Here is a 13,464-nt window from a genome sequence, read left to right on the forward strand (position 1 = left end):
GTCTCATTCTCTGTCTCTGAAATTCGATTCTTTTGGTGATAAGAAACTCACCATCACTGGACTGTTTTAAGTGATCCTTAAAAACTTATCCTTTTAAATTAGCTTACTATTGCTGATTGATTATTACTAACTTGTTTACTGTTGTATGTGTATGTTCCTGAGAATCTCTTATATTATGGTGCTTTGAGTTCTAGAAAGTGCATTATAAATAAAATGTATTATATTCCCTGCAGAAAAATAACAGCTATTACCAGCATATGCTGGTTGACTGGTTTAAGATGGTGTTCCAGTCTGGTTGGAGCTTAAGCTAGTTTTAGAAGGATTTTTGCTTTTATAGCTGGTCAGGCTGAAAGACCAGCTGATCACACCAGCCAAAACCAGCTTGACTAGGTGGAAGCTTTGCCAGCTTGGCTGGGGTGAAAGTAGCTGGTTTATGCTGGTCCTTCTTGCCTGACAAGCTAAGACCAACTTTAAAAGGATTAACATTTTGTAGAAGTTTATCTTCAGAGTGCTGTGACTATGATCCTGGTTGGTTGGTTACTGTTGCTTGAACTGCCACTCTGTCCAGACAGCCAATGTTGGTGTAAGATTAAACATATAGGAATTTATTACTTTGTCACAACTTGTCACAACCCCCTTTTCCATCCTGTACCATTTGCATTCCTGTGCTGATAGTGATCAAAGACTCTTGTCACAGCTGTTTATCCAGGACAGTGGGCGTTAAAGGTTGTCATATAATGTGCTCATGTAATTGTGCTCATATACCTTTAAGGGCATTCTGCTACGTCCCTACATGGACATTCGAATTCTTTACAAAGATGATCTTCTGATTTGGTCAGTTTGAATGTATCATGTTAGGTTTAGTCACATGGTCAAGGGATAAAGAATGAAGGTCTTGGTTTTCATGAGCTCCTGGCTTTTGGCATTTACCTTTTTCCCTTTGCTTCTTCACCTGAGTTCTTGGGTTTAGGCCAAGATTCCAGTTCTTAAATGTGAATCTCTTTCTTCTAAACTTTCTTTCTTTCTCTGTTCTCTATACTATAAGGTAATATCTCAACATACATTGGAATCAGTTAATTGTGCTACGTATTATTTACCATTTCATGCAATTATAGTGTAACCATTTCAATTGCAACTTTAAGTCAGTACTGTTATTAAACCTTTTCATTTACCAATCTGTTGTTTTAGTTTTGATTTAGTGTTAATATATTCAAGCAATGCTCTCCCAAATATTTTGCTATTATTACTGCGCTTATTTCCATCGTTGGTATAAGTTGCAGAGGGGTGATAATTGACCAGAAATAAACAGTTTTACACCATCGTGCTGTGATCATTTCTCAATCATTTCAGCATTCCTAGACTGAACCACTGTAGTGAATCCACCCTAGTTGTCTTGGGGGGTAGATGTGAATTCTTTGAGAAAGGTTTCAGATGATAATTCAACAGGAATTACAAAACGGTCCCTACCACACTCTTGCTCCAAAGAGTTTAATTTATTATCCTGCATTGTAAGTTGAATTCAATGTCTTGACACACAGAGTTTTTTCCTATTAACAAACATTTATTATTATTAACACTTTCAATAAATCCAATGAGATTAACAGAATGAGCCCGGCAAATTAAATTTGTCTTTATTCAGTTGCTGGCACTGTCAGGAGTGATATGAAGGTTAAAATTCAGGGCTTTTCAGGGAGACTAGTTGAAAATGCCTGAAAAAGTTGAAACAGCACCATCTGCTGTTTTGGATTGCATGGTCACATTTGTGAGAAACTCGGGGTCACATTTGTGAGAAAATCATGGTCACAATTACAAAACACAGTACATATTTGTAACACCTCTGCATTTTCTCTTAAATTGCCTTTATTATTTGCAAAGCATTTTCTGTTTGTTTGCGAGTGGAGTTTTCCCTTTGCAAAGCAGATTGAGTTTGTTTGCAAAATGCTGGATTTGTTTGTATATTTCTGGCGCAAAATTCGCTCCATACCGCTGGCTCTTTGATCTCCCCCTGGTGGCTGGCTGCATTACAAGTCATAAACCCCGCCCTCTTCATGCAAACGAGCAGGACTCGGGTCAGAATAAAAAAATTACCCAATAAAATTTTCCCGAAAGATGGTTTTGGTCCTGTAGGGTAGTTAGTTGTTATCATGCTGATATGTTCAATTGTTAATTTTATGATGAGGTTCATTTAGCTAGTAAATTGATGCTATAGAAATGGGGTGTGTCGTTAATTGACATTTGTGATTGACAGCTTCTCTGAGCGGATTCTCGAGCTTCGAGGGAAGATTGAAGATATAACTATTAATTTTCTATTTCTGTGTTATTTCACACCGACAAAAATGAGTTGGGCGGGGTTTGATAACGCGGCTCCACGAACGATTCCTTCTGCGCATGTCCTGATTCCAAACTGACGTTTTTGCATAACATGGCAGTGCCCATGGACGAACATTTTGCCTTCAATTCATTACAATAGAAGGAAGCAACGTCTTGTCGTTCATCTTTTTTAACAGTGTATCGTTCTGATGAAACAAAGTAATCACTTGCATGCTAGGAAATGGACTGATTTTATGCGACTAAACATAATTTTGACGTCTCACGTTCGGCGACCAACATGCAGATGACATCAAAATACGGCGAGGCCGATTCGAAACAAATAGAGTAGTCGACTCCCGAATCTCGCTCGCTGTATTGATATCATGCGCTTGACGTTCTTGTGATGCCACATGAAGTCAAACACACCTCTTTTGGCTTGTCCTCCAAACATACTATGCCATATTTAACTCATTCCCCGCGAGCCTTTATTTTATGTTGCCCGACACTTTTTTTAATTTTCACAAAAGTTTTACAAAATGCCTTCCAGGAAAATGTTCAAAAAGCTAAAATAATTGCATTTTTGTAAAGGAATTTTGTTAAAAATTGTTTTTGCTTCAGTTTTTTATAAATTGGGTGATCTAGTGATAATAGCAAAATTACAGATTAACAGATTACCGTAAAAACTCATCAGGAAAGCGTCATTGGCATGAAAATGTTATCTCTTAGTCGGGCCGGCCCATCGTCTTATGGGGTCCTAGGCAAGACCATGAAAATGGGCCCCACTGGTGTAAAAATTGAAATTAAAACACACAAAAATGACAATTTATATATTAATATATTTAAGTGTAAAAGTTTTTGTTAAGTGCAACATATTAAGCATAAGCAATGTTGTTATAGTGCAACAACTATAGTGCAACAGTCCTGTATGTATCAATACAAATATCATGGATATTGATACAGAATAATTATTTTACCACAGTTTACTATAGTAAATTATATACAATAATAGCAGTGGCGTAGCAAGTCAGTCGCGGGCCCATATGCAAAAAAATGTACGGGCCCCCTTAAGCCAAAACCCCCCCAACCTTGCCCGTTGGCACTGTTAACTGTGGCGCGCAGGTCTGTTAACAATATATACTTTTAATAAGGCAAACATTTTTACTTTAAAGGGTAGATTTAAATAAAGAAAAACTAAATGTTTTGGGTAGTTTTTGACTCGTGACTAACTTCTCAGCCTTCTCTTTTCTCTTTAAGGCCCCACTTTTATGTTTATATTTGTCCATCCTTACTGCTCATGTAGATAGCTGCTATAGTAACCTCTCACACTGTGTTTTCTTTTTTTTGGCGCCGCAATGCGTCATGTAAAAATTTATGGCGTAGTAGTCTACGGCAGCCACGGAGTGCAAAAAAATTATAAACGCAAACAAGAAATGACGGAGAAATTAGACATTATGGAGAAATAAGAAATCACTACACATGATATGCATACAAAAATATATTTATTGCGGCCACAAATAAAAATTAAATTGAAAAAAAAAATGTATTAAAATTTTTAATTAAAATATTGGCCCGGGCCCATGTGCATACCATGCATGCCCAGACGCTACGCCAATGTATAATACTGTGTCTTTTTTCATGTGTGTTAATTAATAAGGGTGATAGACATTTTTCTTATGTTTTTAAATTAGTATACGCATTGAACAATGTAAAGCAGAACATATCTTTACTTTAAGATTGTATAAGACCCTAACGAAAACTAACCATGTTTTTGTGGTAAAAGTGTAGTATGTTTTTATGTGTGTGTGTGTGTGTGCGCGTGTGTGTGTGCGCGTGCGTGCGTGCGTGCGTGTGTGTGTGTGTGTGTTGATTACTATTAGCAAAACTGTTCATGATTTAACTAGGGTTTTTGAAAACCATGGTTTTCAAACCTGGTTATGCATGGTTTACTACATGTTTTGTTTTTAACTTAGGGATATGGGAATTGGTAAGGGAAATCGCAATTTTTCAGACCCCCATAGCAAACCAAATTGTTTACGCTTTATGTTAAACATCTTTGGTGCATAATAAACTTTAAAAGTTAGAAAATCGCGTGCGAGTTGCCGTGTTTATGTGGGTCTGTCTATACGGTGCTTTACGGTAATTCACTACACGCTGCTTTTCTGTCCTCGAACCGTACGTCGCTGTTTATGGTTTGCATTGGTGGTCTGTCTCTCGTAATGGTTTAACATATAGGTTTTCTCTTTTTGTCGATTACAGGCAAAGCATCTTTATTAAAAGATTACGGCTGCAAAACGAATCTGACCATTTCTAAGAGCTCCGGTAAATGATGGACATCATGAACACTGTTGGTTTTCACACACAGCTAACATCCATAATGGAAGTGTTGGCGAATGCAGCTGTTGTTGAAATAGGCAAACTTTTCGAAGATCATTACGCTCTGTTGGGATTAGAGATAAAGCGATGTACAAACGAAAACGACTCTCTGAGAAAGAAATGTGTGTTTCTGGAGACTGAACTTCAGGCTGCCCGGAGAAACACCAGCAGGATGAACGAGACTAAAGCTTCATTCAGCGACGGACCGACAGGTGATTTAATTTATATAACTTTACATTGTTCTGTTTTATATTGCAAGTGTGTGTATTAAAGGCACGTGGCTTGTTGAGAACGAAGATATTGTGTCAAATTTAACTTAATGTTAGATGGGCTGTGGTTTATGTGAGCTAACCCCCACAAAGATCTGAGCTCGTACCCTCAGTTTGTGTACTAGGAGTATTATTGGGTTATTATTTAAAAGGTGTTATTTTTGTGGCCATTGCTTAGTTATAATGCACAGAATATTGAAACTAGTCACATTAGTGAATAGATTTTAAATGTGTTTAGCGCATCGGCGCGGCAGTGCCCCACCAAAACATGAATCCACTGGAGTAGTATTATAGTAGTATATTAAATAAAGGTTTAAATAAATAAATAAATAAAAACATATAAACCTGAATTAACTGAAGTTAAACAAACATCTTAAAGATAATAATACATGTGAAATAAAAAAAAATAACTGTCACAAACTGTAACAGGAAGTGTTTCTGGACCAGTGTTGTTTACATCATTTGAACTGGTCTATAGGGTGCTTTCTGTCAAAATATGATTGAAATGACTGGAAAGGATTTTTTGGGGATAATTCTACTGCGAAATTATTATTTTACATTTTATCTATTATTAATTTCTAAACTGACTTTTTCTCCTTTTCTCAATCCTAGGCTTTGCCACGTCAGAGTAGTTTATAGTGACTTCCTGACAAAATATGATTTATGGCCCCCTGTCAACGGGCCCCACACCTATCAATCAAAAATTGCATGCGTCACAGTTTTGAGTGACGTTTTAGCCGTCTGTGTCAATCAAAGCGTGGCATTCTTTTTTGTGTCCGTTAGTTGTCATGCAATCGTTTGTCATTTTTATAATGTGTCAATCAAAAAGTTTGGACTTTGGAGGTTAGTGTGAGTTTAAAGTTGTACAGAGATTTTTTTGGCCTGTCATTTTTATGGCTGTGTGTGTGTGTGTGTGTGTGTGTGTGTGTGTGTCCTCTCTCCCCCACAGCCCCCATTCCTTCCAGATCAGCATGGGGTCTCGAGTGGCTGTGGTTTAGGGTTTTATGACCTGTCCTCACACATACGCACAACCGGCGCAACATCATAAAATGTCTCTGCACAGGTTCACGCCCACTTTTGGGGGAAAACAAACTAGACCTCCCATTGACTTCCATACAAAATAGCGAAAAAAAGCAACGTTCGTAAACACCCGGCACGCGTAAATAACTTAAGAAATCACTCTGATTAAACATGTCGAGTAATTATCTGTCCACCCTGCCTGCCATAGACCGCGAAAGACACATTAACACATTTAATTTGGCCAATATAAAAACATGTCTCTTTCATTCTCACAGAGTCAAATTTGTGTAACAACGCTTCCCATTGGCCAACAGGGAAGACAGTGAATGATTTTACTTCGTATTTGAAAGTTACTTCGTATTTATATATTATGTCTTTAGAGTACTGAGTGCACTTTTCCGTTCAGCCATACAACTAGCCTTTGTGATTTTCCACCAGTCACTGGATAGCGTTACACAAATTTGACGTTAGCGTTAAGTTACAAAACAATATGAATGTGAACTTGGGAGGCCCCTGGGCTTCAGCCCAGGTAAGCCCGTGCATTAAGGCGGCCTTGGCTAGGGCTGTCACAATGATTAAATAATCGTCTCATCGCGATTGTTTGACCTCATCGCGATGATTTCAGATCACCGCAATGATAGCATTTCTCTCTAAAAAACACAAGGGGGAGCTGCAGCGCCTGTATAAACGAGACAATATCTAATGGCGCTCCTTGACTGAAAGTGTAATGTGATACATTGCAAAGCCATTTAATACAATGGAAAAACAGCATTTAAAGAAATGCTACAAAACTTTAAAAGGAATATGAATTGCCAAGTAAAACATACATTTCCAAAACAGCAATTTAAAATTTAGGGATTTTTTTCAATTTTTGAAAATATATATTCATTAAAGAATTACTTTTAAATAGGGATGCCCCGATATGGAAATTTTGGCCGATAGCCGATAACTCTTTATATTTGGGGGGCGATAACATATATATATTTCACAATGAAAAACTCCCAGACCGCGGACATCTTGTCTTTGCGCTAGACTAGCATACTCTTCTTGAGCCCGCAACACGTGTCATCTTTGTGCTATGTCACAGAAAGCACCAATCAAAACTCCACATGGCCAGCAATGAGCAAGTGAAGTGGTTCAACAAACTGAAATAATCCATCATTTATCGGCTTTCATTTATCGGCCTAATTTTGCTATCAGACCGATAACCGATAATATTAATAATAAGCAGTTATCGGCCAAAACGATATGTCGGGCGATATATCGTGCATCCCTTCGTTTAAATATGTGTTATGTGTATTAATATTTACTGGCAAAAGATTTAATTTAAATAATCACAACAATGTGTGAAAGTTATTTCATGAACAAACAAAAAATCTACAGTATGAGAATGAAACGTCAAAGCCCTAAAATAGGCAACTAATCGTCATAATCGTCACAATTTATTAGGCAATCAACTGTCACTCCAAATACCAGCATCATTAATTCAAGTTTTAGGAGAAAAGGTCCAGTAATAAAAAAAAAAATGTCAACCAGAAAATCTGATTAAATAATTAATGACTTTCTTTGATATTAGCACACTTAGGGGCGGTTTCCCGGACCAGGATTAGCTTAATCCAGGACTAGGCCTTAGTTTAATTAGGAAATATAACTAGTTTTAACAAACATGCCTTACTAAAAACATTACCTGTGTGCATTTTGAGGTAAAACAAAGGGCACTGATGTATTTTAAGATGTGTCAGTGCAAGTTATTTTCAGTTTGGAGAGCTCTTAAAAGTGTTTAAGTCTAGGACTAGTCTAATCCCTGTCCGGGAAACCGCCCCTTAATGTATTTAATTGGTCTACTTTAATGTCAACTAATTTTAATCAAATTTTTACAAATGGCTTGTCAACAAAATGTCCAAGGTTAAAGGTCAACGTTAGCTATCAAAATATTGTCATGGAAAATAGATGAAAAAACTAGTGGTCATTTTCTGCATAATATATGTGTATGTAATGTGTGTAAACCACACATTTATATATTCATTTCAGAATTTTTATTTATATATAATTTTATTTATTTATATTTAATATAGAATATATAAAAATAGAAATAAATATATATAAACATGTAAATGTTTTTAAATACATACATGAATGTGTATGTATTTATTTATACATAATAATTACACACTGCACACTAGGGGTGGGCGATATGACCAAAATCTTCTATCACGATAGGATTAATTTTATATCATGATAACGATATGTATCACGGTAGAGTTTTTTATGTTTTAATAAGGTTTAAATCTTTAATACCATAGAAATTTTCATAATTCTCACAAAAAACATATACAAGCATAGAAAGAAGATAAAAACAAACAAAACTCAAGCTCTCTGAAGATACACAGTCAATAAGAATGATAATAAATAATTATGCATGTATGTATAGGCCTATATATATTTTTATTTAAGGTAGAAAAGTGATTTAATCAGGAGCAGTGAGAGATTTTTTTCTCAATGCTGTTTGATTAACACGAGTGACAGACAGGAGCAAAATTAGGTAACTTCCCCTTTAAGACCAAAGTCCGGATCCAATACACTGTTACACATGCGCTTTCTCTTTTAGCTGTTTACTTTCTCTTAAGACCTTACTGGTCGTGTTTATGATGATGCTTGCAAAGACGGGAATTTTGACGCATATGTGTATTTAAGGCCAATAAAGCGGGAAAAATGCTCACGAGCTTAATAAGCAGAGGTCGCGCGACTTGCGCGCTCCTCACAGACAGAAAGAGCAGCGGTTGCGCGACTTGTCCGCTCCTGACACACAGAAAGAACGCACGCATACAGATCTGTTGTCTGTGTTTCAATGGCTTAAAATAACTTGTTTTAAAACTGCAGTGCTTAAATACGTGTACAAACGTTACGTTTTCGCGACCACACGCACAGGAGCGTGACGTGGGCACGTAACCTCGATAGAAACGATAGTCCAAAATCTCTACCGGTTGACAAATTTCTACCGGTTAATTTTGTCTACCGGTTTATCGCCCACCCCTACTGCACACACTCATATATTATGCCAAAAATCATTTTTATTTTGTATGCGATTAATCACGATTAATCTTTGCCCAGCACTAAGGCTCAAATTTTGTTACAAACTATCTTTACAAATATTAAATGAACTATTCATATGTTGGTGTATCGATGAGCTATAAAGTAGTAGAAATGAAGTATAAAGAAATCGAATGAGTATGATTCGCTAAATAAAATTGACGATACTCACGTTTTGGCATAAGCTCGAAAAACAAGGGGTCTGAGAATGCGGGACTCTGGGTGCGGGACTGTAGCTGCAAGCTCAGAGTCTGCGAGCATCGCGGAAGGTACAAATGTGGTAATGTTCCCCAATTAATGTTTGTATTTTTAACAGACACAGGGCTTCCTGCAATTGACAATGTGTTTGGTAAGAAGTGGTGCATGGACTTGTGGAGAGACGAGGAGTCAAACATTTGTCAAAATGAGGAGACGAATCTGAGCTCTTCAGCTAACACAGTAGAGGTTGGTCTTACATACAGTACCACTGTTGATGCTCTCTTAAAAAAAGTACCTCTTAAGGTCCCTTATTTTTGATCTCTTTCATCTTTTGTTTCTTAGACAGTTGATTTCTTGAATGAAGAAGCAGACGGGATCCTGATTAAGGTTGAGACGTTTGAGGATTGGCCAAGTCAAAATAAAACTGAATATAAAAGCAACAGTTTAAGTAGTACAGGTATGAGAAGTTGTATTCTCAATTGTATTAATTATTTTTACATAATTTTTCTGATCTTTGTGTGTGATGTCATTACAGGACCTGCAGTGGGCAGCATTGAGAGATGTGATGCTGAGAGTTCAGCAGATTTGATCACATACACAATACCTACATGTGACCAAGTGCAATCAAACGCACCGCAGAGACAAACCGATAAACCAACTCCTAATGCAAGACTTTCTACACATGGAAACAGTCCAACACAGCCTCATTTGATGACTGATGAGGTTGTTTCAACCTTTACCAGTAGCGCTAAATTCAGCAGTACACAAAACCAGACGAGCGCTTCAGGAATTAAAAAGATTGAATGTATACACTGTGGAAAAACCTTTAACCTTCGAAGATGTCTGAACTTACACATGAAGACACACTCTACTGAAAAAGGTTTTGGCTGTACAATCTGTGGCAAACTATTTGCTACAAAGAGAGCCCTGTCAAAACACCACCGGATCCATATGGATGAGAGGCCGTAAACGTGCATGGACAGTGGGAAGAGTTTTGTCTAAAAGTCTTATCTTACTAAGCATCTCCAAACCCATACCAGCTAAAGCATCTCCAAAGCCATACCAGAGTAAAGCCTTATAGTTGTGTCAAATGTGGTAAAGTTACACAAACAAATGGGATTTTGATATACACCAGTGCTAAAAAATATGAAAGTAAATCATCTAATAATGAACATCTATTTGTAGCTTTAGTTTGAAAACTTCCTGTCAGTATGTTTCTATTACAACAGCAGTGCTGACTAACTATGAGGCTTTTTATAGGCCTACCCGGATAAGAAACATTTTGTTTTGTTTCTTAAATACAAGTTTACACTGTTTTTATTTTTCACTTAAGTTTTTATTTGAAGAAAATGTTACAGTTGTAGACTGTATATCACAAATATATATCACAAATATAATATCTGTTTATTATAATAATAATAATAATAATATAATATCTAAATGTTTTTAAAAGTATATTATTACTAATTGTTATCATTATAATATCTGTGATCCGATCACTAAGTAAAAAGTATGTATACATCATAGCATTTTTTTTATTTAGCTCATGTTTACTTCACCTCTAATTTAAATATCACCCGATACTTGTCACAAAAACATGCAATAGCATAACATTGTCAATGCACATTATTAATGGGATGGGCCACAAGCTGTACATTCTGCAGGGTTCATGTGTTCTTTCATAACATTATAAAGCAAAAAAGTGTTTCAAAAATGTTTTCATTGCACATATCTAAAGCTGAAGAACTTTCTCCAATCAAACTTTGACCACCCTGGCTGTGTGCTTGTGCAAAACTTTGGTTCACATACAGAATGTAGATGCAAAGAACATCTGAATCAATCTGCAATTAAAGTCAGTCAGATTGACAAAAAAATAGGTGCATGTAAACATAGCAATTGAGTGAAGGGTCGACAGGATGTAAGTCTGAAGATATTTGTACCTACCTACACATCCCAGCTAACACATGATGAACCAGTTACACAAGTTATTTGTCATTTTTGGTCTTATTAACTGGCCACGTAACTGTAATGTCCCAGGCATGCAATTTCATTAACATTAAAGTGAAGTACTTATTCACAACATCACCTTTACTATCTCCTAACATTGCAAGATAACCAGGGATGGTCTAGTTATGTATTACGTACTATTCTCATCATGAATGTTACTGGTATGAGTGATGAGATGAGTGCCTGCAAACTTTTTTTTTTTACAAATATTTCCCTTCCACTGAATAAATATACTTTTGTTTTTCTTCTCTTAAAATAAATATTTTTATATTTTGTGATTGAATCATGATGTGGGCTTATTAATTGTATATATATATATATATATGTAAACTAATTAATACTTTTTCAAATGAGAGCTAAATCTTGCATTTTAATAAACTATTTTTCTTAGAAACCATGTCAATATCTATAAAAACACAAACTTAGATTTTGGTGGGCTTAATTGCCCTTGATTTTAATATAACATTACAATTTTATATATATAATGTTATATTAAAATCAAGGGCAATTAAGCCCACCAAAATCTAAGTTTTTATATGTGTGTATGTCGTATATATATATAAAGAGTTTCAAAATGAGATAACTCCGTTTTTAACATTTTTTTTAATTCTCATTGAGTAGGAACATTTATAGCTTAATATCATGACTCTAGCAAATAATATTCTGCCGGCATTTGACTTATCAATTTTTTTTCATAGGAAACTTAGTTGTTTAAAGTTAAACATCTTTGTATTGTTAAGTGCCTAATAAACTTTAAAGTTGTTAAATTATAATAAAAAACTACCTTGTGTTTATTCAGTTGCTGGCACTGTCAGGGGTGATATGTAGGTTAAAACTCAGGGCTTTTCAGGGAGACTAGTTGAAAATGCCTGAAAAAGTTGAAACAGCACCATCTGCTGTTTTGGATTGCATGGTTACATTTGTGAGAAACTCGGGGTCACATTTGTGAGAAAATCATGGTCACATTTGTGAGAAAATCATGGTCAAATCATGGGAAAATCACAGTACATATTTGTAACACCTCTGCATTTTCTCTCAAATTGCCTTTATTATTTGCAAAGCATTTTCTGTTTGTTTGCGAGTGGAGTTTTCCCTTTACAAAGCAGATTGAGTTTGTTTGCAAAATGTTGAATTTGTTTTGTATAATTCTGGCACAAAATTCGCTCCATACCGCTGGCTCTTTGATCGCCCCCTGGTGGCTGGCTGCATTACAAGTCATAAACCCCTTCATGCAAACGAGGGGGACTCGGGTCAAAATAAAAAACCAAATTACCCTTCCAATAAAATTTTCTGAAAGATGGTTTTGGTCCTGTAGGGTAGTTAGTTGTTATCACGCTGATATGGTCAATTGTTAATTTTATGATAAGGTTCATTTAGCTAGTAAATTGATGCTATAGAAATGGGGTGTGTCGTTATGATTGACATTTGTGATTGACAGCCTCTCTGAGCAGATTCTCGGAACTTCGAGGGAAGATTGAAGATATAACTATTAATTTTCTATTTCTGAGTTATTTCACACCGACAAAAATGAGTTGGGCGGAGGTTTGATAACGCGGCTCCACAAACGATTCCTTCTGTGCATGTCCTGGCTCCAAACTGACGTTTTTGCCTAACATGGCAACGCCCATGGACGAACATTTTGCATTCAATTCATTACAATAGAAGGAAGCAACGTCGCGTCGTCCTTTTTTTTTTTAACAGTCTATCATTCTGATGAAACCAAGTAATCACTTGCATGCTCGGAAATGGACCGGTGTTATGCGACTAAACGTAATTTTGACGTCTCACGTTCGGCGACCAACATGCAGATGACATCAAAATATGGCGAGGCCGACTTGAAACATATAGGGCTCTATCTTGCACCCAGCGCAATTGACTTTGTCCGTGACGCATGTATCATTCGTATTTTGCCCCGGCGCACAGCGGGTTTTTCCCGTCACAGAAGCACGTCGGCAAACTAGGGAATGAACTTGCGCTCCCTGGGTGGTTCAGCGCAAAAAAAGAGGCGTGTTCCGGCGCAAACCATCCCTGATGCTATTTTGCAGTTTCAAAAAACAATTGCGCCACTGACCAGAAAAAAAAAGTTTAAAGTCAGTGGCGCCTTGCGCGTTGTTCATTATGCTATTTTAAGGGCGCATGCTTGACCATAATGTATAGCGTGCACAACGCGCATACACTTTGCTTATCTAATCTACAC

General features: G+C 36.5%; 1 protein-coding gene across 1 annotated transcript; it reads left to right on the plus strand.

Annotated features, from left to right (window-relative positions):
- The first annotated feature begins 4,390 nt into the window (after window positions 1-4,390).
- LOC135744922 (uncharacterized) lies at window positions 4,391-10,784 on the plus strand. The gene is made up of 4 exons (XM_073814041.1): window positions 4,391-4,895; window positions 9,379-9,506; window positions 9,603-9,717; window positions 9,796-10,784. Exons 1-4 carry the CDS (start codon window positions 4,634-4,636, stop codon window positions 10,227-10,229), a joined length of 939 nt encoding a protein of 312 aa, XP_073670142.1. The 5' UTR covers window positions 4,391-4,633; the 3' UTR covers window positions 10,230-10,784.
- Window positions 10,785-13,464: the final 2,680 nt, after the last annotated feature.

This window comes from Paramisgurnus dabryanus, chromosome 3 (genome assembly GCF_030506205.2).
Source record: "Paramisgurnus dabryanus chromosome 3, PD_genome_1.1, whole genome shotgun sequence".
Lineage (NCBI taxonomy): Eukaryota > Metazoa > Chordata > Actinopteri > Cypriniformes > Cobitidae > Paramisgurnus > Paramisgurnus dabryanus.